The sequence below is a fragment of the Marmota flaviventris genome, chromosome 12, assembly GCF_047511675.1.
Source record: "Marmota flaviventris isolate mMarFla1 chromosome 12, mMarFla1.hap1, whole genome shotgun sequence".
Taxonomy (NCBI): Eukaryota; Metazoa; Chordata; class Mammalia; order Rodentia; family Sciuridae; genus Marmota; species Marmota flaviventris.
Window position 1 is genome coordinate 59,523,971 of NC_092509.1, and position 27,329 is coordinate 59,551,299.

General features: G+C 35.9%; 1 protein-coding gene across 1 annotated transcript in view; it reads left to right on the top strand.

Moving 5' to 3' along the window:
* Tp53bp2 (tumor protein p53 binding protein 2) overlaps positions 1–27,329 on the top strand; it is a 56,372-nt gene that overhangs the window by 26,220 nt on the left and 2,823 nt on the right. The window contains exons 3-17 of the mRNA XM_027934854.2: positions 703–816; positions 4,145–4,227; positions 7,626–7,727; positions 9,541–9,715; positions 10,352–10,533; positions 10,884–11,048; positions 11,432–11,660; positions 12,914–13,021; positions 13,476–13,624; positions 14,337–14,799; positions 16,188–16,966; positions 19,290–19,427; positions 20,119–20,252; positions 23,161–23,327; positions 26,771–26,970. Coding sequence (XP_027790655.1) covers positions 703–816; positions 4,145–4,227; positions 7,626–7,727; positions 9,541–9,715; positions 10,352–10,533; positions 10,884–11,048; positions 11,432–11,660; positions 12,914–13,021; positions 13,476–13,624; positions 14,337–14,799; positions 16,188–16,966; positions 19,290–19,427; positions 20,119–20,252; positions 23,161–23,327; positions 26,771–26,970 — 3,188 coding nt within the window. The remainder of the gene's footprint in view (positions 1–702; positions 817–4,144; positions 4,228–7,625; positions 7,728–9,540; positions 9,716–10,351; positions 10,534–10,883; positions 11,049–11,431; positions 11,661–12,913; positions 13,022–13,475; positions 13,625–14,336; positions 14,800–16,187; positions 16,967–19,289; positions 19,428–20,118; positions 20,253–23,160; positions 23,328–26,770; positions 26,971–27,329) is intronic.

Genomic DNA, 27,329 nt, shown 5'->3' on the forward strand with positions numbered 1-27,329 from the left:
CAGCATTCTTATATTTAATTATATTGCCATTGATTTGTAAGCAGTTGTCTTTTCAAACTCTGCATTTGCTTTTTTAATCCAGCTTCCTTTCCTGAGATGTGAAGATTTTTTGAGTTGAACTCAGATGGGTTCTCTGGAAGCTTCCAGAAAAGTTCTGAAAACTGGCATTCTCACTAGTAGAGGGTCCAAATAGATATATTTTCACCATAATGAATATCCTTTATTTGAAAATGGATCTGACTTTTTTACATTAAATTATAATTAGAAGTAGCCTGTATTAAAGACTGTAATTGAAAAAATAAGACTAGGCTTTTTAGAAAGTTGCTTCTAAATTTTACCTTTGTATACTTAGGAAATCAAAACATTAATGTTAGGAGGGACCCTGTTCTAATAGGTTACAGAAATGTTCAAAATCCACAGAGGTTAAATGGCATGGCTACAATGAATAAGAGCTTGCTGGATTAGACTGAAGCTCTTGATAGCTGGCTTAATACCTTCCTCTTTCTAGTCTTTCACCTTGGCTTGACTGATTGTAAGTGTAGAAAATCTATGAAGCTTTATTTTCGAAGAGCTTCTGAAAGAAAAAAATGTCTGAGGATACTAAGTATTTCCTATATAGGTAATGTATAGTTTGTATCAATGATATATAGTATGTTTTATCTTTATTTTAATTGTAGAAATGTGATTTCTCATTTCTTTTAGAACGTCCAGTTGCTGATAATGAGAGAATGTTTGATGTTCTTCAACGATTTGGAAGTCAGAGAAGTGAAGTTCGTTTCTTCCTTCGTCACGAACGCCACCCTGGCAGGGATGTGGGTAGGTAGCGTTCTGTGAACCATAACAGATATTTGAGCATGTGTTTTGTGCATTGCAGTAGCTGGGGGAGAGGTGACACGTGATGGGAAGCCAGGTAATTTGAGAGATGAAGGAAAGGTTAGAAAGTTGAAATATGGAAATGGAAGGAGACCCTCATTGTTACACAAAATTACATTTAAGAGGTTGTGAGGGAATGGGAAAAAAACAAGGAGAGAAATGAGTTACAGTAGATGGAGTAGAGAGAGAAGATGGGAGGGGAGGGGGGGGGATAGTAGAGGATAGGAAAGGTAGCAGAATACAACAGTAGTACTAATATGGCATTATGTAAAAATGTGGATGTGTAACCGATGTGATTCTGCAATCTCTATTTGGGGTAAAAATGGGAGTTCATAACCCACTTGAATCTAATGTATGAAATATGATATGTCAAGAGCTTTGTAATGTTTTGAACAACCAATAAAAAAAAAGGGGGAAAAGAAAAGAAAGTTGAAATAGTGGGGATAGACTGTTTTTCTAAGACCTGTGAGTGGGGAGACAAAAGGATATGGTTTTGTTTGAAGGTGGGAGAAATTTGACTATTGTTTTTTAGGTTGCATGAGAAGGAGGCAGTTGAGCAGGAGGTTGAAGTTCTGAGAGGGATGGAGTAGCTGGTAGTAAGACTTCTGAGGAGGTGCTTCCAAGCGCTGCTGGAGAGACTCCTCTTAGGCAAGAGGAAGGATCCCTTGAACACTAATAGAAAGAAAACTGGGGCAGCTGCAGTTAAATTTATGCATTTTGGGGGAGCAAATGAAGGGGTTTCTCATCTTGAAAATGGGTTTTCTCTGTGATGAGAAGTAAAGTCACCTGAAAGTGACAGTGGTGGACCTAGGGCAGCAATTGAAGCTATTGTGGAGAAGAGAAAAGTGTGTTTACTTGGGAAACCAGCCCTGAGGCCCACTGAAATGAGAGATGCTGAGACCATGTGTGGTTTTTCTCTAGTTGTACTTTAAAACTCAAGTGGTTTACGAGAGGAAAAGACAGTTGGATTGTTCCAAATTTGGGGTTTTGCCAGACAAACTCAATGGAAGTTCATGGGACAAGGGAGAATGTGGTATTGGCAAGGTGACATCTAACCTGGGTGGGGAAGAGGTGAAGATAGGAGGGGCAGTGGGGAAAGAGTAGATGGGGCCCAGAGATCGAAAGTCTCAATTTGATTAATGAGCTGGCATAGTAAAAGGAATCGAGATGGGTAGAAAGTTTGAATTTAAAATTTCAAAGGTACAACACTTTTAGGTGAAATCATCTCCGGTTGGACCCTGAAATGAGCCTGAATTAGAATGGAAAAAATTTTGGCTATAGAACTGAGAGGCTAGTTTTGGGGTAGTAGAATGTTCCAGAATAAAGGCAGGACTTGAAGCTAGAAAGAAAGTGGAGTCAGGTGATCACTTACTGACCAAGGGTTGTGACCAGGGTTTACAGATGATAGTAAGAAGGAGAGGGTAGAAGATAATACATTGGGTAGAGAGATATGAGCTGGAAATAGTCCTAGACATTGAAGGCATGGCCATCCCTAGGACCTTGGAGGTCTTGTAGGTTGTGGAAAAAGAAGCAGCTTCAGTTCTGGGATCATCAGGCAGTACTGTTCTCAGTGGGAATCCATGGGTAAAAGCCGGATTACTAAGTATTTCCAAAAATGGTAGAATTTACAAAAATGGAAAGTTAAGGACAATTTTCTTGGGATTAAGGATGTAGGTAATATGTTAATTAGTGGACTGTTGTTTTAATATAAGTGTCCATATGGCACCTGACTATTAAAAATGATTAAATTTAGAGGAGGGCACAGAATTGACCTAGGTCTTCTCTACTCTGGATGAGAAGTGCTGATACTTAGGGGTTAAGTGACGTCAGAGACTACACACCTAGAGGCAGAGCCAGGAGTGGAACCTGAGTCACCTTGACCAGGCTGACTTACGTGCCTTTCAGTGGTATCTGTATGCATGTTTTTTTCTTTAAGCTTTTTTTTTTTTTTAATTGGCATTTGAATCTTATTTTTCATTCTTTATTTACATTACTACATACATCCTTTTCTAGTTAATAAGTCGAATTTTGTCTGTTCATCTTCCAGTTGAAATATTTTGCTGTGTAGTACCGAGTAAATTATTAAATAGTCTCCCAATAGTGCAATATGCAATTTCAGCATGGTGTGTAATGTGAGACATGCAATCTGAAGATAAAAGAGATGTTTCACTTTGTTGCAAAACACCAGTGCCACACAGTGTTTAGATTGGGATAAAGCAGGATTGCTTTTCATTCTCCTGTAAGAAGGTGTTAATTTACCCTGTTTAGTCCAGACTTCTAGACTAAAGATTAGGAAACTGTTACCATGTTTATGGCTATTGTTTATTATTTTTTCAATTGAACTTGGACCTATGACTTATAATGTGTATGAAATTAGTTTTAAAGCTCTTGCTTTAACTTTAATTACACAACTGCTTATGTTAAGGAAAAACTGGTTAAGTACTTTCTTCTTTGAGGCAGCAAAGAAAGTAATTATTCTTAAATTGTATTTGATTTTTTCTTGCAGAAATATTGTGATAGATTATCTGAGCTATTCCATTAGAGAATCAGCAATATTTAAAAAATAAAGCTAATATGTTAGAGTTATGTGTGTGTGTGATACTTGACTCTGAGGATGAATATGTTTATGTTTTGACATGAGAATTTTTGCTAAGCTTTTTGGCAAAAGACATTTGATTCAAAGAAATATGAATTCTTGGAATAAAATTTAATAATTTTTAAAATTTAATAATTTTTCTAATTCAGGGAATTACAGGTATAGCTTAATTTATTTAAAAGTTCTCTTTTTTGATCTTATTTCTTATAACATGAATTAATTATTTTTCCTTTTATGATGCATTCTTATAACATGAGTTATAAATACTGTTAAGGTACAAAGATGGATCAGTTTAATTTTTAGTTATTTCTTTGAATGAAGCCCTTTTTGATTTCACTACTGAGTAGCTAAATTGAGAAGTAGATGAGTAACTATCAGCAGTTGACATGAATGACCCATAGTCTGAAGCATGTTAATTTTATCTATTTTTCCACTGTTCGTCTTGTGAATAGGTGTGATACTCCTTAGTGCTAGTAATTATTCACAGTTCTATGTAATTGATTTTCCAAAGTAGGCTGGTGTAAAATCTTAACTCCATTGTTATTAGAATATATTTTAAGTGTTCATTCAACTTAAGTATCAAAGAACAACAATAACAGAACTCTCAAATGAAATACTGACAAAAGAGTATTTGTCAACTAGTGTTAATGCATGGTTTTTGAATTTTGTGCTTAGTGAGCGGACCAAGATCTCAGGATCCAAGTCTGAAAAGAAATGGTGTAAAAATTCCTGCTGAACATCGAAGAAAGGAGAATGGCGTAAGTGGTTGTTTTTATACAAATAATATATGCAACAGTATTACTTTTTTAACCTTTAAATCTTAATCACTGTTACTTTGTTAATAGTGGTTAAGAATGGGCCTTTTTAAAGGTTATTTTAAATTTTATGGAAATTTTTAATGATTTCTACATGGCTATCATATAAGTTAGATGCTGAATATATTGTAAATTTGTAACAAAATAAATGCAGAACAAGTTCAAGGAAGTATTTTTTTCCTTTGATTTTTTTTTTTTTTTTTTTGTTGTTGTTGTTGCTAAAAATCACTTTTGGAAAAGTAGAAAATTTATGAGAATGCTCTGGCTATTGTTTATGAATTTAAGCGAGTATCTCAGTATACCTGGAAGATGTTTCTTTTTAGAGCTCAAAAATTTTAATTCCATTAGGGATTAGCTAAAATTACCTTTCTCCACTTTATAGCAAATTTACATTAGAATGTAGATTATGTAAAAATTATTTTAAAACTCTGTTAAAGTATAATTGACACGCAATAAACTGCACATATTTGAAGTGTACAATTTGATGTGTTAGACGCCAGATTCAGTCCCCAGTACTGCTGAAAAAAGTGCATAATTTAAGTTGTGGCATACATATTACCTATGAAGCCATCACTAGAATGATGATAATGAAAGTATCCAGCACCCCCAAAAGTTTCTTCATATCTTTTTATAATTCATTCCTTATGCTTCCATCTCAGTCTTCAAGAAATTTTAGTGGGTCAGTTTATTGTCACTACAAATTAATTTTATCAAATGGAATCATCTGGTATCTACTCTTTTTTATTTCACTCAGCATAATTTAGGTTTATTCACATTGTTGCATGTAGCAATAGTTAATTCCTCTTTCTTGCTGAGAGGTGGTATTCTGTTGTCTGGATATAGCACAATTCTTTTACCCTTTTGGATTGTTCCAGTTTTGGGCTATTTTACATGAAGCTGCTGTGAATATTTGGGTATAAGTCTTTATGTGACAAATGCTTTTAATTCTTTTGAATAAATACTTAGTGGAATAGTTAATCGTATAGTAGGTGTATATTAACTTTCTAAGAAAGTGCCAAATTGTTCTCAAAAGTGATTGTATTTTGTTACATTCCAACCAATGGTATCATCAGTCTTTTTAATTTTAACCATTCTAATATATGTGTAATAGTATTGCATTGTGGTTTTAATTTATATTTCTCTAAAGAATAATGATTTTGGGCATATTTTCATATGCTTATTTGCCCTCCTTAGATCTTCTTTGATGAAATATTTGTTAAATTCTTTTATTCATTTGTTTTCCTTATTGAGTTGTTTACATTCTTGTTGAGTTTGAGAGTTCTTTATAGTCTAGATCCAAAATTTTTATCAGATGTTTGGTTTTCAATTTTTTTTTTCCAGCAAGTGACTTGTCCTCCCTCTCCCCACTCCTCACAATGCTGCTTGCTGATCAAACCCAGATATTTGTGCCCTCCTGTCCCCCTTTTGAGGCTGGGGTGGGATCTTATGCTATTGCCCAGGCTAGTCTTGAACTCTGGATTTAAATGATCCTCCCACTTTAGCTTCCCAAGTAACTGGGACGGCAGAGGCATGCCAGCATGGTGGTTTGTCTTTTTTTTTTTTTTAAACAAACAACAACAACAAAAAAACTCCCAGTGCCTTGTTGAAGAACAGAAGTTCTTAATTTTGGTGAAGTACAGTTGATTTCCTTTCTTTTTTTTGTAGCAGGAATTGAACCCAGGGGCGCTTCCAAGCCACATGCCCAGCCATTGTTATGTTTTATTTTGAGACAGGGCCTTGCTAAGTTGCTTAGGGCCTTGCTAAATTGCTGAGGATGGCTTTGGACTTGCGATCCCCCTGCCTCAGCCTCCTGAGCTGCTGGGATTATAGGCCTACCAAAGTGCCTCGCTTTTTTTTTTTTTTTTAAATGGAGCATACTTTTGATGTTGTATCTACTCTTTACCTAAGCAAGGTTACAGTTATTTTTCTTTTGTTTTCTTCTAGAAGTTTTGTACTTTTAGATTTCATGTTTAAATCTATTATCACTTTAAAATTAATATTTGAATGAGCATCAGTGTTCATTTGCTTTTTGCATATGGATATTCAGTTGTACAAGCAATATTTTTTGAAAAGCCTTTCTTATTTGCTTTTGGACCTTTATCAGTTGCCCCAGGAATTTGTGGTTCTGTTTTGTTCTTTGTATTTGTTTCATTGATTTACTTGTCTGTCTTGACATTAGTTCTATTGGTTATTGGTACTTCATAAGTATTCAAATTGGGTAGTGTAAGTTCTCCAACCTACTTACCAATTTGTTTTGGCTATCCTAGGTACTTTGCACTTCCATATGAATTTTAGAATCAGTTTATCAACTTTTACAAAAATGCTTGCTGGCATGTGGATTGGAATTCGGTTGCTCTAAAGATCAGTTTGGGGCCAGGCACAGTTATATGCATCTATAAAACCCAGTAACTATGGATGCTGAGGCAGGAGGATTGCAAGTTCAAATTCAAGGCCAGCCTGGGGAACTTAGGGAGACTCTGCCTCAGAATAAAAAGTACAAAAGTTTGGAGATATAGGTCAGTGGTAGAGTATTCCTGGGATCAGTCTCCAGTATAGCAAAGAAAAAAAAAATTGTAAAGAATTGCCATATTGATAATACTGAATGTTTCAGTTTATAAACATGTATATCCATTTTTTTAGGTCTTTCAGCAGTGCGTTGAAATTTTTTATTGTTTAAGATTGTTTAAGTCTTGTACATCTGTTAAATGTATCCCTGTATACTTCATTTTGAAGTTACTGTAAATGATATTTAAATTTTTTCAATATTGTCTGTCAGTAAAAGCAGTTAAACTTCTTCCTTACCAATCAGGATTCGGTTTATTTCTCATTTTTATTGCACTGGCTAGATACTATAGGGTAGTGTTGAATAGAGAGTGGATTTCCAACTACCAAATAGTTGGTAGTTTGACATGATAAGTTACCTAAAGATAACCTAGTGATACCTAGTGATAACCCATTGTATCTTGGATTTTTTTTAGTGCTAATATATTTTTAAGTGATGTTCTGATGATTGTATTCTAGGTTTGCTGCCATTGTCCCAGTACTGTGTTTAAAATGAGCAAACATTACAATCCTAATATAAATTAACTATAGAACAAGTAATTCTAAATTTTTCCATTTATTTTCCTAACTTAAAAGATTGTTGGTATGTATATTAGTATGCCTTACATCTTAAGTCATTGTGGTGAATATGAATGTAAAAATTAATGGTCTGTTTAACATTATGAAAAAAATGGCTAACTGATATTGTCATGATTGGTTCAGATGAAGCTTATAAATAGATGTTTGGGGAGGACTCTTTGTGATCATCTAATAGTAATTTGGATTATATGTATTTGTAGGTTCATAGTCCTAGAATGGACCTGACTCTTGCTGAACTTCAAGAAATGGCATCTCGACAGCAGCAACAGATTGAGGCTCAGCAACAAATGCTGGCTACGAAGGTAATGTCTTATTTTCAAAGATCTAATAGGTTACTATTGTTAATGTGTATGAAAAGCTGCTTGTGGTCTGTTAAATCCAAAGTGTTTCATTTTGCAGAAGTCTTTGTGTCATCCCTGTTATTAAAGATCTTCCTAATCCCTAATTTTGATCAAAGTTAACCATCTTGTGTGGGTTTCAGTAACATAGGAAAGTCATAAAGAGCTTTTCACCTTGCCACTAGGATCTAACCTGGCCTGTAGCAGGAGTAAGTTTTACAGATGCTGACACTGTCCCCTTATGCTGCTTGGCACCAATAAGAGACTGCTTCCTTAATTTGGGGACATTACCCACAAACTAATCTTAGTCCTGTCCTTGAATGAGGAAAATTATTTTAAGAAGTTTCTTCATTACCATCAAAACCATTTTCACTGTTGCTTCTCCTGCACAGGCTTCTAGTCTAAACCAGATACCATCAAACTTTTCTTGTTAAAGAGCTATATAGTTAAGCCAGGTGCGGTGGTACATGCCTGTAATCCCAGCGGCTGGGGAGGCTGAGGCAGGAGGATCACAAGTTCAAAGCCAGCCTCAGCAAAAGCAAGGTGCTAAGCAACTTAGTGAGACCCTGTCTCTAATGAAAATACAAAATAAGGCTGGGGACATGGCTCAGAGTTCGAGTGCCCTGGAGTTCAATCCCTGATACCCAAAAAGAAAAAAAAAGAGCTACATAGTTAAATATCTTAGGCTTTGTAAGCTATGGCTGCCTCTGTACTAGTTACTCAACTTTGCTATTCAAGCAGCCACAAATGGGTGTGGCTGTGTTCCAGTAAAATTTCACTTACAAAAATAGCAAGCTGAATTTGGCCATTAGGCTGTAGTTTGCAAACCCCTGGTCTAAACACTCAGTATCCTTAGCCAGCCGGTCTTTCAGTGACTGAAGTAGATAGTTGGTAGTTTGACATGAAAGGTTACCTGGTAGGCTTTGAAGTAATAAGGATTTTTTTTCTCCCCAAAGTGCAGGATTTGAATGCAGCGCCTTGCACATGCTAGGCAAGCTCTCTACCACTGTGCTATATCCCCAGCCCTGGTCAGGAATTTTTTCTTTGCTTTTGCAGTGCTAGGGATTGAATCCAGGGGTGCTCTACCACTGATACACATCTATGCCCTTTTTGTTTTTTTATTCAGAACAAGGTCTTGCAAGTTGCCCAAACTAGCCTTGTAATTTTTCTTCTTTAGCCTCCTAAAGTGCTGGCATTATGGGCATGTGCTGTTGTGCCCAGCTAGCCAGGGATTCTTCAAGGCAATTGTCAAAAAATGTACATTTTCTATTTCATTTAATCCTCAGTACAGTAACTAGTTACTATCTATCATATCCATTATATAAAGAAAGAAACAGATTTGTTTTCTTGGTGAAGCTATATAATTTGCCCAGGTAATATGGCTAAGCTTGGGTTTGAATCTAAACTCAAATCCACATCCTGTGCATTTAACTGCTTTCTTTTAGTGCCTTCCCATTCAGCATGAGTTTCTTCTTAAAGTTGTAACAAAACTTTATGAAAACTAGTTCAAAGATTACTGCTTGTTTGCTATATTAGAGCCACTTGGTTAAAAAATGTTGTTTTTAGAGATTCTGAGGTGGGTTCAAGAGTGTCCGTGTTGAACAAACCTCCAGGGTGATTTTGATGGCAGCATATAGTTTACATAGTAAGGGTAGAACAGTGTTATAGGTACACCTTAATCTCAGCATCCAAGGATTGTGGTTAGATGATTTTGAAGTTAGTGGCATACCTGTTTAAAATGATATGCCTGATTGTTGTTTTTTTTTTCAATCATTAGGAACAGCGCTTGAAGTTTTTAAAACAACAAGATCAGCGTCAACAGCAACAAGCTGCGGAGCAGGAGAAACTAAAGAGGCTAAAAGAAATAGCTGAGAGTCAGGAAGCCAAGCTAAAAAAAGTGAGAGCACTTAAAGGCCACGTGGAACAGAAGAGGCTAAGCAATGGGAAACTTGGTGAGTTGTTTACAGTAGGTTTGCTTTAATACCAAAGGCTACATGTTAAGCTGTTTCAGCGTAAGAAATCAATTTGGTGTAAAAAGTTTACTTACATTTGTAGTAAATGAATCTTTGTAGATAACCTTAAAAGGAAATTTTTTTTTTTTAAAGCATAATTCACTTCAGTTTTGATATTGCAAGCTCCTCTCAATTGAATCCAGCACTGGATGTTATCAATAAAGTTTTTAAATTACCTCTGGAAAATATGGTAATTTTTTTCTTTATTTCTTGACTAAGAATTTGATGAAAAAAAAATAATTTGTTGAAGGTCAGGAATTTTATTTATATAATAGCTCTATCTATTACTATACAATTTTAATTAAAATGTTTGTGGTCCAGTAGCTTCATCTACTATTATGAAGTTGAGAATAAAAGTCCCGAAGTCTGCAAATTCTACAAATGTCTGCACTGAGATAGAAGCATAGACCTTTTAGAGTTGTCTGTGTTGATTTTGGTGGCTTTCGAAAAGAAATAGGTTGATTTTAGGGCATTTTGAAAGATTACTTACTGTTACAAAATTTATTGTAAAGACTGATTGCCTGGGAAGTTGTCCATTCTTTTTCTTTTCAACTCTGATTATTGTTCTCTTCCTAGTGGAGGAAATTGAACAAATGAACAGTCTGTTCCAGCAAAAACAGAGGGAACTCGTTCTAGCAGTGTCAAAAGTAGAGGAACTTACAAGGCAGCTGGAGATGCTCAAGAGTGGCAGGATTGATGGCCACCATGACAACCAGTCAGCTGTGGCTGAGCTGGATCGCCTCTACAAGGAACTGCAGGTACACCATAGCTGCTTACTAAATGCAGTATGAGCTCCTTTCCAGAAACAGAGTTGTCTATAGAAGTGGCAGGAAGTGTTAGATTTTAGCTGCTTTCCTTAAGTCAGGGGAGGAGGGGGACCTAAACCCCAAAGAATCCAGAATAAACTTTATGGTACCTCAGACAGGAAACTTGAGGCATAACCACAGCCAGTGGTCTAGCACAGATGTCACTTAATTTTAAACCAGGAGATGAAGTGGAGGACCTTACATTTTTAGAAATTATATAATAGTTAACCATGTGATTACCTGTTGGAGAAATTTTCTTCTATTCCTTGTCTGTCTGTATTTTTCCTCTGTGTTTTATTCAGTTAAGGAACAAATTGAATCAAGAGCAGAATGCCAAGCTGCAACAACAGAGGGAGTGTTTGAATAAGCGCAACTCAGAAGTGGCAGTCATGGATAAGCGTGTTAATGAGCTGAGGGACCGGCTGTGGAAGAAGAAGGCAGCACTGCAGCAGAAAGAAAATCTACCAGTGAGTGGCTGTTGGGACGTGGGCTGGGGGAGGAGGAGAAAGATGACCAGGCAAGAGAGGTCAGTTTTTCATAAGCAACTTCTTCGGAATTATTCCACAGTGTGTCCTCAGAAAAGAGATGGTATTCTTGGATTCCTAAAAGATAATCCGTTGCTTTTTTACTTTTTAACATTTTTACCTGTGTATCTTGCTTTTCCCGCTAATACTTCTAATAAAATGTGGTGATAGTTCATTGTGGAGTATTTTTGTTTATGACATTCTTGTAGACTCTATGGCCAAATTCTGAGAGGGCTCGTTTAGAAAAACTAGGAAAATTCCACAGCTTTTTCTGAGTTTGATCCATGTGATACTAATACTGAAACGCCTGTGCTTTTTTCCTTAAGGTTTCATCTGACGGAAATCTTCCTCAGCAAGCGGTGTCAGCCCCGAGTCGAGTGGCTGCAGTAGGTCCATACATCCAGTCCTCTACCATGCCACGGATGCCCTCAAGGCCTGAACTGCTTGTGAAGCCAGCCCTTCCTGATGGTTCCTTGGCCATGCAGGCTTCAGAGGGGCCAATGAAGATACAGACGCTGCCCAATATGAGATCTGGGACCTCGTCACAAACTAAAGGTAAAAGTGGATGATTTCCAAGTTCTTACACAACTTAGCTCTTCCCCATCACCACTCTTGTTTTTCCAAAGTTTAAAAAAAAGAATTGTCTATATCCTTGTTCGTGTTTGAAAATCCCTTTGTATTCTTTTCTAGTGCAGTACGTTTTTTTTTTTTTTTAAACCATAAACAATATAGTTCTATTCAGGAAATGAAATAAAATAACATCTAGAATTGTTTTGGGAAGTTCCTTCATGTTACTGAGGAAATTTTGATCAGATGTTAATAACTCAAAAACTTTTTTTTTTTCAAGGCAAACTGTCATATATAAAAATGCTATTGTCATCTTTATAGAATTTGAGATTGTGAATTCATTCTCTTGGTGAATGGTGTTAGATGTCCATATGTGCTTTTGCATGGGTATTTGCCTGCTGATAGTTTTTAGAAGGTAAACACAGTGGGAGTTCAAAAATAAAAATAACAAGACTCCTTGCTTTAGTAATCTTTGCATTCTGTGTAGTTCTTATGACACATGGGAGGTACAAGCCAGAGTTTTATAATGAAAGGAAAAAATGAACAGAGTTGTTGGAAGTAGGATTAAAAACATCCTTCATCTTTATCATTCAGATACATGGAAGCAAAAAGCAATAACCAGTGTTGTCTTTTATTTTCCTCTAACCTTTGTTATATGCAAACAGTATCTATAATTATTGATTATTTTGCTGTAATTACTGCTATGAAGCAATAGTGCCAGGTACTCTGGATTTTATTGTAGGAAGAGTTATATTTATTTTGTTTTGTTTCTATAAGAAACAATAAAAGCCATGGCATTTGAAATTTAAATGCCAGTCAGTGTAGAGGAACTTGAATACACTGATTTGAGAAAAACTGGTTGAAGTCATTGGTTAAAAGTCCATATTTTTGCCTTTCTGTTGTGCACAAATCACTTAAGATATTGCCTATAAGGTGAATTTATGTTGCTGGATTGGAAATTGGCTTCTCAGTGATGATGATGTTTTCTTACCTCATTAAAAAATAATGAGTCCTTGCTGATTCAAGTAGACTGTTTATTTGCTGTAACTAATTTTAAATTGCTTGAGTAAGGTGGGAAAAGCTCAAATTAGAAATATAAAGTCTAATGCAATACTATCTGAAGAAATTTACTGGAATGTTTTGAGTCTGGAATTTAAAGCTGTTTTTAGAGATTAAAACTCATAGCAGTAAAAGTGTTTTTAGAATGTGGAGTTATTTGTAGTTGCTTTTGTACATTCTAGGCTCTAAAATCCATTCAGCTGGCCCTGATTGGAGCCCTTCAAATGCAGATCTTTTCCTGAGCCAAGGCTCTTCTGTACCTCAAAGTGCTGGGAATGCCCTGGACCAAGGTAAACATGCTGGTTAAAAGTAAAACTAGCATTAATAATCTTCTTGTATTAATAATCTTTGCATTCTGTGTAGTCCCCAGATACCTGGGGAGGTGCATGCCAGAGTTTTGTAATGGAAGGAAAAAAATGAAAGAGTTGTAGAAAGTTTATTTCTGTTGCTCTTGAACATTATGTTTTGGTCATGTCAAAGGTACTGTGTTTTTTCCTAGATGGTTCATTTTCTCGCATTGTGAGAAGGGACACTTTTAACAGTAATTAGTTTATTTCCAGATACCATCATTTAACTGAGAAACCAAGATACTATCATTGTAGTGATCAGTTTATTCTTCTATCAACTTAAAATAGGAAAGCATTTAGTGGGTATAGAATTTCAGAGAAATCTAGGCAATAGATACTTATTAGCACATTTATTGCTAACAGTTTGAAGATCACCATGTATTTTTTCTGTCTTCAGCTGATGATGGGGAAGTTCCACTGAGGGAAAAAGAGAAGAAAGTGCGTCCTTTCTCAATGTTTGACACAGTGGACCAGTGTGCTGCCCCACCCCCCTTTGGCACACTGAGGAAAAACCAGAGCAGTGAAGATATCTTGCGGGATGCTCAGGTACTTAGGAATGTTCTGTTTTTTTAAAACTTAATGGTAATTCTATAACATGTTTTTTAAGAAGGAGAAAGCAGAAGAAATAAAATGTATTAAAATAGAGCATGCTGGTTTTTAAATTCTATTGCTTGAATTATTTGTGATCTCCCTGTATATTGTAGGATGGCTGACATGTACTTTTGGGTCATATTTTGTGTAATTCTTTATAAAATCATAATTGTGTTGAAGAACACCATTTTTTTTTTTTTAATTCAAGTATCTTTCTTTGAAATTTGGAACTGAGGTTATATCAAGTGCTTTTATGGTGAATCTACTGCAACCCCATAGGTCTTAACCTTGGATAAGCAGGTTATTGGATGCTGCAAGTTGGGTGTTGTTTAACCACAATAGCATAGATTGCAGGTAGTTCTTATGAACAAGAATGACTAATTTTTTGGTTCAGCCTATGAATATGAAAGGTGGTAAGTAAGAGTTTTCAGGTGGGCACTTACAGTTGCCCAAATAAAAAGGAAGTCATGGAGAGTGGGACTGTATTTCTAGGTCCCTTATTAAATATGATCAAATACAGATTTAAAACTTTTTAATGATCTTAAAACGTAGAGTTAATATTTTTACAGTGTATGTTTATATTTCTAAAGTTAGATTATCTAGAATATCATATGTACTCAGCTATTACAATGTTTTAACTGGCTGTGTGTGTGTGTGCACATTACAGACTGCAAATAAAAATGTGGTGAAAGTACCACCTCCTGTTCCTACAAAACCAAAACAGATTAATTTGCCTTATTTTGGACAAACCAATCAATCACCTTCTGACATTAAGCCAGATGGAAATCCTCAACAATTGCCAACAGCTGTTACATCCATGGGAAGTAAACCCAAACCAGCAGGGCAGCAGCCAAGGGTGCTGCTGTCTCCCAACGTACCTTCAATTGGCCAAGATCAAACCCTTTCTCCAGGATCTAAGCAAGAAAGTCCACCTGCTGCAGCCGTCCGGCCCTTCACTCCCCAGCCTTCCAAAGATACCCTTCTTCCAGCCTTCAGAAAACCTCAGACTGTGGCAGCCAGCTCTATATATTCCATGTATACACAGCATCAGGCTCCAGGAAAAAACTTCCAACAGGCTGTGCAGAGTGCACTGACCAAGACGCATACCAGAGGCCCACACTTTGCAAGTGGTAAGGTTCTTGGTCTTATTTTCACTTGCATAGATGTTGTGCTTACATCCTCCACCAGAGCTGCCAGTTGTCAGCATACAGTAAAATAACTGGTCTCTATTTTGACTGACTCTGGTGTTCTGAGTTGTAATTGTGTTTCCTACTGTTAATTGGGAGTTTTAACAGAGTGACTGCTATATGTCAGTTACTGCACTAGGCACTGAAGATGAGAGGGGCAGTCCTAGTTCTGAAGGAGCTCAGAGGAGAGTGGGAGACATATACACACAGGAGAGAGCATGCAGAAAGTTGTGTCTTCACTGTAGCTCTGGCTACATGCTTTTGGTGGATTGAAGATGACACAACTACCCTGTTTTTAAAATTTTTAATTTTTATTGTTTAGTTGTCAGTGGACCTTAATTTTATTTATATGTGGTGCTGAGAATTGAACCCAGTGCCTCACATAGGTTAGGGAAGTGCCCTACCACTGTGCCACAACCCCAGCCCGTACACTGTGTTTTTAAAAAACACTACTGTATTTAAAGTTATTTTTATGAGGACACACCACTAATGAAATATAAAAAGATAACAAGGACTGGAAGTGTAGCTCAGTTGTAGAATCCTTGCCTAGCATATTCAAGACCCCCGTACCAAAAGGAAATAAACTAAATAAAAACAAAATAAGATAGTTTGTGTTAAACATACACAAGCTGGACATTTGTTTATTCTTTCTAAATCATTATTTATAGGACTAGAATAAAATTGACCATGTTTTAATTAATTGCAAATGGCTTTCTAGTCATGAAATAAGCATGTAATTGTGGCCTAAGATGTCCTAACAAAAATTAGCCAAAAATCTGTATATATGCTATGTCTTACTCTTATCATGAATCTTTGTTGATGACTGCTAATGTGATAATTTGGGAATTAACTAAATTTGATAGTATGTTAAAGGGGCAATATCTTTGGTAAACACAGTGGTTCTTTAATAATTTTTTAAGGTAAGTATGATGTTTCACATTGGTTCATTTTTGAAAGATGGGGTATTATATGTTTAGAGTTAGTTTGGACAGAGGATTACTGATTTTCATCGGTTCTAAGTTTTTTTCACATTTTGATATTTTAGGTTTGACTGCCAGTCAGTGATTTCTTATAATTGGCCATATTTTCTTTCTTACTGTTTTGTAAAATAATGGTCCATGTTATAGTTAATGGGGATTTTGATTCTATAATAGGTTTATTATGCAAAGATGAAACCCTTGTTTTGTCTTTTGTTCTTTAAAGAAATTAGTTGTGCTTGAGAGAATATAATGTAACTGTGAAATTAAAAGCAGCCTACTTGTTATTTGTTACTTGCCAGTTCTGTGTGATTAATAGTAACCAGGATTTTTATTTTTTTCCTTTTCCATTAGTATATGGCAAGCCTGTGATTGCCACTGCCCAAAATCCACAGCAGCATCCAGAGAACATTTATTCCAACAGCCAGGGCAAGCCTGGCAGTCCTGAACCTGAAACAGAACCTGTTTCTTCAGTTCAGGAGAACCATGAAAATGAAAGAATTCCTCGACCACTCAGCCCAACCAAATTACTGCCTTTCTTATCTAATCCTTACCGAAACCAGAGTGATGCTGACTTAGAAGCCCTACGAAAGAAACTGTCTAATGCACCCAGACCACTAAAGAAACGCAGCTCTATTACAGAGCCAGAGGGTCCTAATGGACCAAATATTCAGAAACTTTTGTATCAGAGGACCACAATAGCTGCAATGGAGACCATCTCTGTCCCATCATACCCATCTAAATCATCCACCTCAGTGACTGCCGGCTCAGAAAGCCCCACAGAAATTCCGAATCCATATTTACATGTGGAGCCAGAGAAGGAGGTGGTCTCTTTGGTTCCTGAGGCATTATCCCCAGATGATGTGGGGAGTGCTAATACAGAGAACAGTGACATGCCATCTCCTTCCCCTGCCCTTGATTATGTGCCTGAAGGAGTCACAGACAGCAGCCCAAATCTCCAGAATAATGCGGAGGAACCAAACCCAGAGGCTCCCCATCTGCTTGAAGTGTATCTGGAGGAGTACCCCCCATACCCACCTCCGCCCTACCCATCTGGGGAGCCCGAAGGGCTTGGAGAAGACTCTGTGAGCATGCGCCCACCTGAGATCACTGGGCAGGTCTCTCTGCCTCCTGTGAGTAATGTGGTGTCTCATGACCATTTTGGGAGTCTTACCTTGTCACTCTCTTCTAGGTGGTTGTATTTTTCTTCAATTTGCCTTTTAATTTTATAATCCCTTAGTACAAAATGGATCTTATCAAAATGCAATATGTTAAGAATAAAGAACATTTTAATGTCTTAGAACCTGTTTCTTTGTGAAGGAAACAGTTTTTTTTTTTTTTTTAATCCCTGCAGATACCACATATGCTATTTCTCCTGTAGCTGATACCACATATTAGGGAAGAAACACTGGACTGGAAAGACCTAAATTTGAATTTGATCACTGGCTTAGCTCTGTGAGATCTGGCAGACAGTATAACTTTCTCATTATAGTATCACTCATTCAAACTTTTATTTTTTTGGCAGTGAAAAAAAAATTTAATGAAATGTTAGATAAAACCTCCATCTTAAAAGTAAAAGATTGGAAGGGTTGTATGAAGTGAGGAAACTGAGAGGGTGGGTGGCCACCTCTTTAGCTTTTTTCTCTCTTTCAGTATAGTTTAAGAACCTGACAAACACCAGAATCCTTAGGTTCTTTTAAGCTATTCTAAAACTCTGTTTTGGCTTAGAAATGCCTTCCAAATATTAAGCTTTTGTTTGGAAGTTTTCTTGTCACTTTGAAGTAGGTGAGAGAGAATAACAGTTCCAGAAAAGTCTAAATAAAGTTTTCTTTTTCCTAGTTTAATTGGAAGTCATTTTGTTTGCACAGAAGAAATAGGATGCTGAGCCATAAATTTAAATGTGGTTAAAAGCAAAATAACATTTAAAAATGATTTTTTGTAAGTGTTCTTTATGTTTGATCCCTTATTATTTCTTTTAGCTGTGATAGCATTCAAAGATAAGCTTTGTCAAAAGTTACTTTACAATAAATATTTGCTTAAACATGTAATATAGTAAACTTTTTTTTATTACTATAGAGGTTAGGAGAAAAAAGTTATAAAAAATTAAAAGTTAACATTTTTTAAACAACCCTATACCTTCAAACTTCTAAGACTCAATTCTCATTTGAGCTTTAAATGTGAGAAAAGGAAGAGGAAATTTAAGCTAGATTGAAGCTCAACCAACCCATACTCCAGCTTTTTGTCATGTCTCTCCTTATTGTTGTTGTGTCAGTATAATTCACATTTTTGAGAAAGAGAAAGGAAACCAAAGTTTGTAAAAGTATCATACTTCTTTTGAAGATTGTTATTTTCTTCCTAGGAAAGGGACTTACCCTTTTCTTCTTGTTTTAAGTGAAGTAGATATTGCTGTATTGTCCATTCTTTAAAAGTGGGTAGCTAGCTACTTGCAATGTGCAACTTACGAAGGGTATTTACAAAGTCATATTGGTGACACTTATTTTAAAGAACAACATTTATCCATTACACTTTTGAGAGTTACAGCGTTTGCCTCCTATGTTTTTCAAAACTCAGTGGTTTTCCACATCTGAGATAAAATGAAAGAGAAGTATGTATAGTATATTTATCACACCTGAGGAAACATTTCCACTTTGTTGGATGTGCTTAAGGAACCTATTTTACAGAATGTTAGGTTTTTGTCTTTAAAATGCCTTTTTAAAAAAATGTCCTTATTAAAATATTTTAAGACTTGTAGGATTCCTCCTTGGTATGTATAATAACTATTAATCTTTATTATTTAGCTTACTAATAGGCTTTTGCCTGAGGAGGCATTATGGTATGAAATGATTAAGAGGAAGGGTTTTGGGCTGGGGATATAGCTCAGTTGGTAGAGTGCTTGCCTTGAATGCACAAGCCCCTAGGTTCAATCCCCAGCACCACACACACACACACACACACACACACACACACACACAAAAGGGAAGGGTTGCAGCAAAACCAACTTACCTGGATTTGAATTCCAGCTCTGCTGTTTGCTCCCTGTGTGCCTTAGTTTCCTTTTATATATGTATATGTTAGCAATTATATTTCTGAGCTGCATTGTTGCTAATTGAAGGGTGTGGGTCTTGATGTACTCTATTAAGAGACCAATCTTGGCTAGTTTTGAAACTTGAAGAAAGTCACCCTCTTCAGATTATGTGCTTAGTTTATGAGTTCATGTTATATTTACAGATGTGCTTCCATTAGGTTTTATAGTTAAGTTCCTCCCACTTTATTGCATAGGTGTTCACACTTTGTGAAAAATTATTTAGCTATATATATTGATTGGTGTACTTTCCTGAATAATAATGTTATATTTGAATAAAATGTGCTTATATTTATATATACATATACAGCTGAGCTCATTCTACCCTTTTGGTGGTGGTATCTTGCTTAATTTTCCATGCATTTCCTTTGCAGGGCAAAAGGACAAACTTACGTAAAACTGGCTCAGAGAGGATTGCTCATGGAATGAGGGTGAAATTCAACCCTCTTGCTTTACTCCTAGATTCATCTTTGGAGGGAGAGTTTGACCTTGTACAGAGAATTATTTATGAGGTATGGCTATAATTAGTAATTTCCTAAATGTGACTTGTTTTAAAGCTCAAAATAGAAAGCTACAATGGAGAAATCGTATTTTTAAATTTCCTTTTTGAGACTGGGGCTCTGGGGAAGAACTTTTGAGTGTATGCTCTAAAATAGCCTATTCTGTTTTAAAAGCATGACTAAAATTTTGATAATGCAGAAGTTCAATTTTCACTTGTTTTCTCTAGGGTACTTTTTCTTTCTTGGGGAGATCATTATTCTCCTTTAAAATTGATTATGTATGGATTTTTACTGTATGGTATTAAATTACTGATGTTCCTACTTTTCAGAAGCCTACTATTTAAAATATTTTTAGTTCACTTTTTTTTTTCTTTCCATAGCAAATGTAGCTTCTACTTAGAAACTAATTTGTGGTGGGAAGTTAGGACTATAAATAAACAAAAATGACTATAAGGATATAGTTTCTGGTACTTCTTCAGTTTTTTTAAAAAACTTTATTTTATAGTGAGTGCTGTGCCTACTTATGTGGCTATTCTTTTTTCTAGAATTGTTCTTAATACAGATTTCTTGGCTCCTGTAGGTTTTAATTAGGATTTAAAAAAAAATCCCATAGAAGTCTATTTCTGTTCTCTTGACCCTGAGGAGCCAGTTAGCGTGACAAGATACATTGGAGTGATGCTTCCCCCTCTTGTTGACGTTACAGGTTGATGACCCTAGCCTGCCCAATGATGAAGGCATCACAGCTCTCCACAATGCTGTATGTGCAGGCCACACAGAAATCGTTAAGTTCCTGGTACAGTTTGGTGTAAATGTAAATGCTGCTGATAGTGATGGATGGTAAGATTTTTCCTTTAAACTCCAAACTACAGTTGGGGGTAAAAGCACTGTTTTAGTGCTGTTGGAAGGCAAAAATTACATTCCTCAATATTGTATAGCTGATTGTCATTTGCTGGAGAAATGTGCTATTTTTGAGGAATAAGCATGTCCTTATTAACAGTCATCTCATTCCAATAATGGAAGCAGATGGGGTTTTTAAAAGTTTAATAAATAATCAAGATAAGAAATATCACAAAAGATTTTAAGAGGTTATATCATCCCATATTTACTGTAGCATTTTAGTTTTAAAGACTTTTAATGTCAAAAACAAGTTATTATAAAAAAGTAATTTATGGGGCTGGAGTGATTTATAGCTCAGTGGAAGAGTGCTTGCCTAGCATTTGTGAGGCACTGGGTTCGATTCTCAGCACCAAATATAAATAAATAAAATAAAAGGCCAACAACAACTAATATATGTGTGTGTGTGTGTGCGCGCGCGCAGGCGGATATAATTTATACATGTGTGCTTATGGTATTAAGTATGCATGTATAAATTGCATGCAGAACATATATATAAATTTGAATTAGGTTCAGATCATTCCATTAAGAGATTTAAGTAACCATGTGTTCATTTATTATGATTGTCTTCCTCTTGTTAGACATTTAAATTGTTTTGCAATTTTTTTTTTGTCATTAATGTTATAAATAATACTTGGAGAAGCATTTTGGTTGCATTTTTTAAAAGAATGATATAAAAATATGTGCCCACTGTGGAAAATATACAAAATAGAGAAATGAGAAGAGGAAAATAAGCTGTCTGCACCTCTGCAGTCTGCAAATAAACACCATTAATATTTCAATATATTTCCTTTAAGCTTCTTTTGTTGTTGGTGATGGTGCTGGAGATTGAACCTGCAGCCTCATGCATCTTAAGCATACATTCTACCTACCTTGCCCAGCCCTCAAACTATTTTTTATATACTTTAAAAAAAATGTAGTTAAGACCTGCCGGGCGTGGTGGTGCACACCTGTAATCACTGCAGCTTGGGAGGCTGAGGCAGGAAGATCGAAAGTTCAAGGCCAGCTTCAGGCCAGCTTTGACAATTTAGTGAGACTCTAAGCAATTTAGCAAGACCCTATCTTTAAATAAAATATAGAAAGGGCTGGGGATGTGGCTTAGTGGTTAAGTGCCCTTGGGTTCAATCCCCAGTACAAAAAAAGAAAGAAGTTGTTAAAATCATAACATGTATTTTTTATACATAATATTTTTGCCTAATGTTTTGGTTTAGTATTGTAGCTTAAGCAAAACAAATTTTTTACCATGTTATAATATCCCTTGTTTCCCAAATTTAGGGAGTTTAGATTACATATAATTTTTCATTATTAAAAAACCATGCAAGTGAAAAGTCTTAGTAACATTCACCAAATTGTAGTAACATTCACCAAATTGTTAATAGTATTCTGGAATGGGGGACAGAAAATAATTTTTTTTTTCTTTTTAAAAATGATATATCCTGGGCTGGGGCTATAGCTTAGTGGCAGAGTGATTGCCTGACACATGTGAAGCACTGGGTTTGATCCTCAGAATCACATAAGAATAAATAAATAAAGGTATTGTATCCATCTATAACTAAAAATATTAAAAGAGAGAGTGGGGGGTATCCCAATAAAATAAAACAGGGGAGAGGTAAGGGTAAAGAAATTAAACCTTATGTACTTCAGAACCCAGTTAACATTCTCAAACCCAATTTCGGAGTTTGGTCAATGGTACCAGCTCTTAAACCTTTACTGCTAACTCAAGATAATTTATCATATTTCATAAAACATTTTGAGATGCTGGGAAAAAATTCTCTTGAATGGTATTGATAAGTTCTTGTTAACCACTTAGTTAAAATAGATTGAAATGTTTTATGGTCATTTTTCTAGTCTGAATTGAATTGACAAGTTTTAAAAAATACTATAAAGGTAGCTTATATACAACTTGGTTCCTTCAAAATTGGTGATGATAAAGGGATATTTAAAGGCACATGTTTTGCATGAAGGCCTATAATTTAAGGATTGGTAGGTCTTTTACTTTGACAGAAATAACCAGAGTTGGGGATCCAGACATGGAAGGAAATCATTTTATCTTGTTCTTGTTAGATTACTGTATGGAATGTTTTCTTGATTTTGTTCACTCTTTGCTTGGCTCCTAGTTTAGCTGTGGTTCATTAGTCTGGTGTTTACCTTTGCGGGTATAATTCTTTGGTGAGTTCAGTCATCTGTGTTGTACTGGCTTTTAAAAACTCGACCATTGAACCACATCCCTAGGCCTATTTTGTATTTTATTTAGAGACAGGGTCTCACTGAGTTGCTTAATGCCTCAGTTGTTGCTGAGGCTGGCTTATGAACTCATGATCCTCCTGCCTCAGGTTCCTGAGCTGTAGGGATTATAGGCATGTGCCACTATGCCCAGCTAAAAAATCTTTTTTTTTTTTAAATGGTGCTGGGGATTGAACCCAGGACCTTATGCATGCTAGGCAAGCACTCTACCAGCTGAGCTATATCTGCAGACCTTAAAACTGTTTCAGTTTTTCAGAAGAAAGGGTTTGGTAGATGAGAAACTCAAGAAATTTTCTTACAGGTGTCTTATCAGAGCAGGTGTCTTTCAAATTAGAAACATGTTTTTAGGCTGGGCGTGGTGGTGCATCCCTATAATCACAGCGGCTTGGGAGGCTGAGACAGGAGAATTGCAAGTTCAAAGCCAGCCTCAGCAACTGCAAGGCACTAAGCAACTCAGTGAGACCCTGTCTCTAAATAAAATACAAAATAGGACTAGGGATGTGGTTCAGTGGTTGAGTACCCCTGAGTTTAATCCCCAATACCCCTCCCCCACCCCCAAAAAAAAGAGAAAAACACATTTTTAGCCCTTGCTGTGTCTTATTCACAGGACTCCATTGCATTGTGCTGCCTCATGTAACAATGTCCAGGTGTGTAAGTTTTTGGTGGAGTCAGGAGCAGCTGTGTTCGCCATGACCTACAGTGACATGCAGACTGCCGCAGATAAGTGTGAGGAGATGGAGGAGGGCTACACACAGTGCTCTCAGTTTCTTTATGGTATGTAGCCAGTGGAATCAATGTGTTGATTACTGCATTCACTTACCTGTCTATCTCTGGGGTTTAATTCAGTAAGTATTTTTATTTTAGGAAAGTCTCTTGTGTTTTACATTGTCTTGGGCGCTGAAAATAGAACAGACTGGGTCACAAATAATACAGCTTCTGTGTGTATTCCTGGAAACAACTATTGTCAGGGAAATCTTCAGCAACCCAAGACAGTGATGCAGCTTCTAGAAGATCTAGTGGTATTAAAGGGCTTTTGACCATCAAAAGACCCCCGTTAAGGCTTTAACATTTACCAAGTGCTAGCATGTCTTTGCAAATAAGTGAACAGAACCTCATTCTTCCAAGATGATCATAAGAAAAACAGCATTGACACAAGATTCCAAATAACCTATGTTTTCCTGCAAATCAAACTTGTCATTAAATAAAGGCAACACATATTTTGGGGCTTTGTTTTGTTTTCTTGATTTTGAGTTTGAGTCTAATTGCTAACATCAGATCTGCACCTAGAGAAAAATGGACTTGAAGTTTTAGATGCATACCATTTTTACTTACAAGGAAAATTTTTTTACTTTACAAGGCTTCATTGTTGAGGTTAATTTTTCTCTTTATGACTTAAGAGGAGGTGGAAAGGAGGGAAAACAGAAAAATAAAGAGTCTCGGGACTCCATACTATGCAGACACTCAGAAGCAGCATTACCTGTTGATTGAGAGACCCATGAGTTTAAAGACATATGTCTTTCATCTCTGCTTGATGACTTTCTCTTGGTGTTTTTGTCTATTTTCAGGCTTTCCATGAGAAGGAAGAGGGGTCAGTGAGAACCCTAGACCTTAATTGTTAGTTTGTTTTCTCTCTCTCCTCTCCCCATTTCCTCCCTTTTCTGTACTGGGGATCCAACCCAGGGCCTCATTCATTCTTACAAGTGCTGTATCAGTGAGCCACATCCCCAGCCCCTAAACTGTTAGGGTGTTTTTGGGGATGTGTGTATATAGTAATGGGGATTGAACTCAAGGGTGCTATACCACTGAGCTACATCCACAGCACTTTATAGTTTTCATTTTGAGATAAGCATCTTCCTAAATTACTGAGGCTGGCCTCAAACTTGTGATCCTACTACCTCAGCCTCCCAAGTTACTGAGATTATAGGAATGCATTATTGCACCTGCCTTAATTTTTATTGTTGATACTCAGATTACTTTTTGTTTATGTTTTGAACTCTGAGCCATAGGATATTTTGATTTATTGACATTATTTTAAAATTATTATAGTATCTTAACATGTATTTTGCTGTATTCATTTTATTGGCCATCAGGACTATATATGCTTTTTACAAACATTAGGGACATTTGGTCAGGGATTTAAAAAAATTTATTAAATATATCATGGATACCATGAGTGTTTAGGTCACTAATGGGTTGAACATAGTGGATAACTGTGTTCCTGACCTAGGAAAACAGAACATGAACACTTTCTGACATCATCTGGACTGCCTTGATGTGGCTCCCCGCACACCTGTGGTAAACACTCTGGAAGTTCACCATTCCTTGTTTTTAAAAATAGTTATATATTTTTGTGTGTGAAACCTATTAAGTGTTGTTTTTAGTTTTGCCTATTCTTTTTTTAAAATTTAAAGTAAATTGTGTTGGTGATTCTCTAGGCTTCTTTTTTCTTTAAACATTTTATGTTTTTGAGATTCACTTGTGTATTATGTTTATTTTCATTGTGTCATACTATTCTTTTTTATGACTAAATCTCAGCTTAACTTTCCATTCTACTTTTGAAGGACATGTGGGCTCCTTCCTTCATTTAAAAAAAAAAATGTATTTTTAAATTTGTTTATTTGTTTTGGTGCTCGGGATTGAACCCAGGGCCTTGTGCATGCTAAGCACAGCCCCTGTCACTGAAGTACACCCTCAGCTCCTTCCTTCCTGTTTTCTATATTTGTTTTCTGGTTTATATTTACAAATGGAACTACCAGGTTATAGTGGCACACATCTAGTGGAAGGTTCCTTTTGCCCCACATCTTATGACCCTTGATGGATTTGGAATGGGATTTCATAGTGGCTTTAGTTTGCATTTCCAAAGTTATCAATGAAGTTGAGCTTGTTTTGAGGTCCCTCAAAAATTTTGTAAATTTTTGTAACTCTTAATCTCATAATAGCAAAGTAACGAGAAATTTTTTTCCATGAATGATTTCTTAGAAACTGGGACTTAGGCTGTTATTATGAGCATATTAAAATATCTGGAATTTCTCTCTTACCTCTTTGTCATCCTTGTCCCAAACAGTTTACACATCTGACCAACTTTAAAACTTCGTGAGGTTATAGATACATCAAGTTTTATTGTTGTACTTTATATGTCTTATTTAAATAGGCAAAAGTTGGAAATTTACCTGTCCCTTTATATTGGCAAAAGCCTTCTGTGGAAAGGAACAGTTTAATTTCTTGATTCATTTCTTCCCAGAAGAGAGATACTGTATTCTACGACACATTAATTAATAAGAAATATTAAGTTTGTAATTAGTAGTGCAGTGCTCACAATCTATTCAAAAGCAAGCAGATATTTTTCCGACTGTAAAAATAATTATTAAAATAAAATAATTAAATTAAAAAATAATAATTAACTGAATTGCTAAGAACCTTCTTTTTCAGTTTTCTTTCTTCTTCTATTACCTACTGTTTGATAGTAATTATTTATTAGTGTTGCCCTTTAGGATAGGAATATATAGGATAAATGGAGAAAGACAAAATTTAATTTGCAAATTGATTTTGAACTGGTGAAAAGTGGGGTGTTGAGGATTTTTCCCTCCCCAGTTTATGGAATTTCAACATCTTTCAGAATTCTGATTTTTGTTATTTTGGAGTTGACTGTAGACTTTTATGTCATGTCTGAAGTGCCACATTTCTGCTTTCTAATGTATTTAATAATGTATTTTCTTTTCCCATTTGGGAATTGATAAAGACCACCTTAATAAGCATTTCTGATCTTTTTCTCTGTCTGCTCTGTGTTTTAGGTAATGAAGAATGAATGATGTATTCATAGTTCCTTGGTCCTTACACTTAGAAATAGGTCAAAAGTTGACAAGCATATCATTTACTTTTTTAATAGCCTGGGCTCAAGCAATTCTTTTTTTAGTTCCTGGGCTGGCAAAAGTTTTTGTTTTCTGAGTAAGACCAGTTTTGAGAGATACTTATAAAGTGCTAGGTTTTAAAGCTATTTTAGATATGAAAACTGATTATTTTTTTATCTTTTATAAATGCCACTGGCCCATTCTTTGCACTGACCTTGCAGAATTATTTATTAACTATTTAATGTAGTAGTTCTAACACTCCATCCTGTGCCTATTTCTTGCCATTTTGTTTCATTATAGAGAAAAGTTCTTCAGAATGGTATACTCTGAGTGATATTTCCTTGCTGTGTCTTTCTGTCACAATCATAGGAGTTCAGGAGAAAATGGGCATAATGAATAAAGGAGTCATTTATGCACTTTGGGATTATGAGCCTCAGAATGATGATGAACTGCCCATGAAAGAAGGAGACTGCATGACCATCATCCGCAGGGAGGACGAAGATGAAATTGAATGGTGGTGGGCACGCCTTAATGATAAGGAGGGATACGTTCCACGCAACTTGCTAGGAGTAAGTTATTCCAGTACTTCATGATGTTTTTATGAGTGTCATAGAGGGACTTTGTAAAAACTGTTGTGAATACAGTGTACCGTACTGCCCTTTGTTAATTACACGTGGAATTTTAAATTTCAGATAGTCTTATATTTTGACTTATAGCCACAGTTTTGATGATTTATTTATGCTCAGGAACATATTTATAATTTTGCCAGAGAAAACAAGAATGATATGCTTCAAAACTTTGCATTGATCTCTCACAGATTCAGGTATACTCTCACATAGTTATATTTGCACAGGGTATATGTGGGGTGTATGAAAGAAAAATGAGGAGGATAATTGAGAGATTGAATAAAGTTTAAAGGTAAAAATGC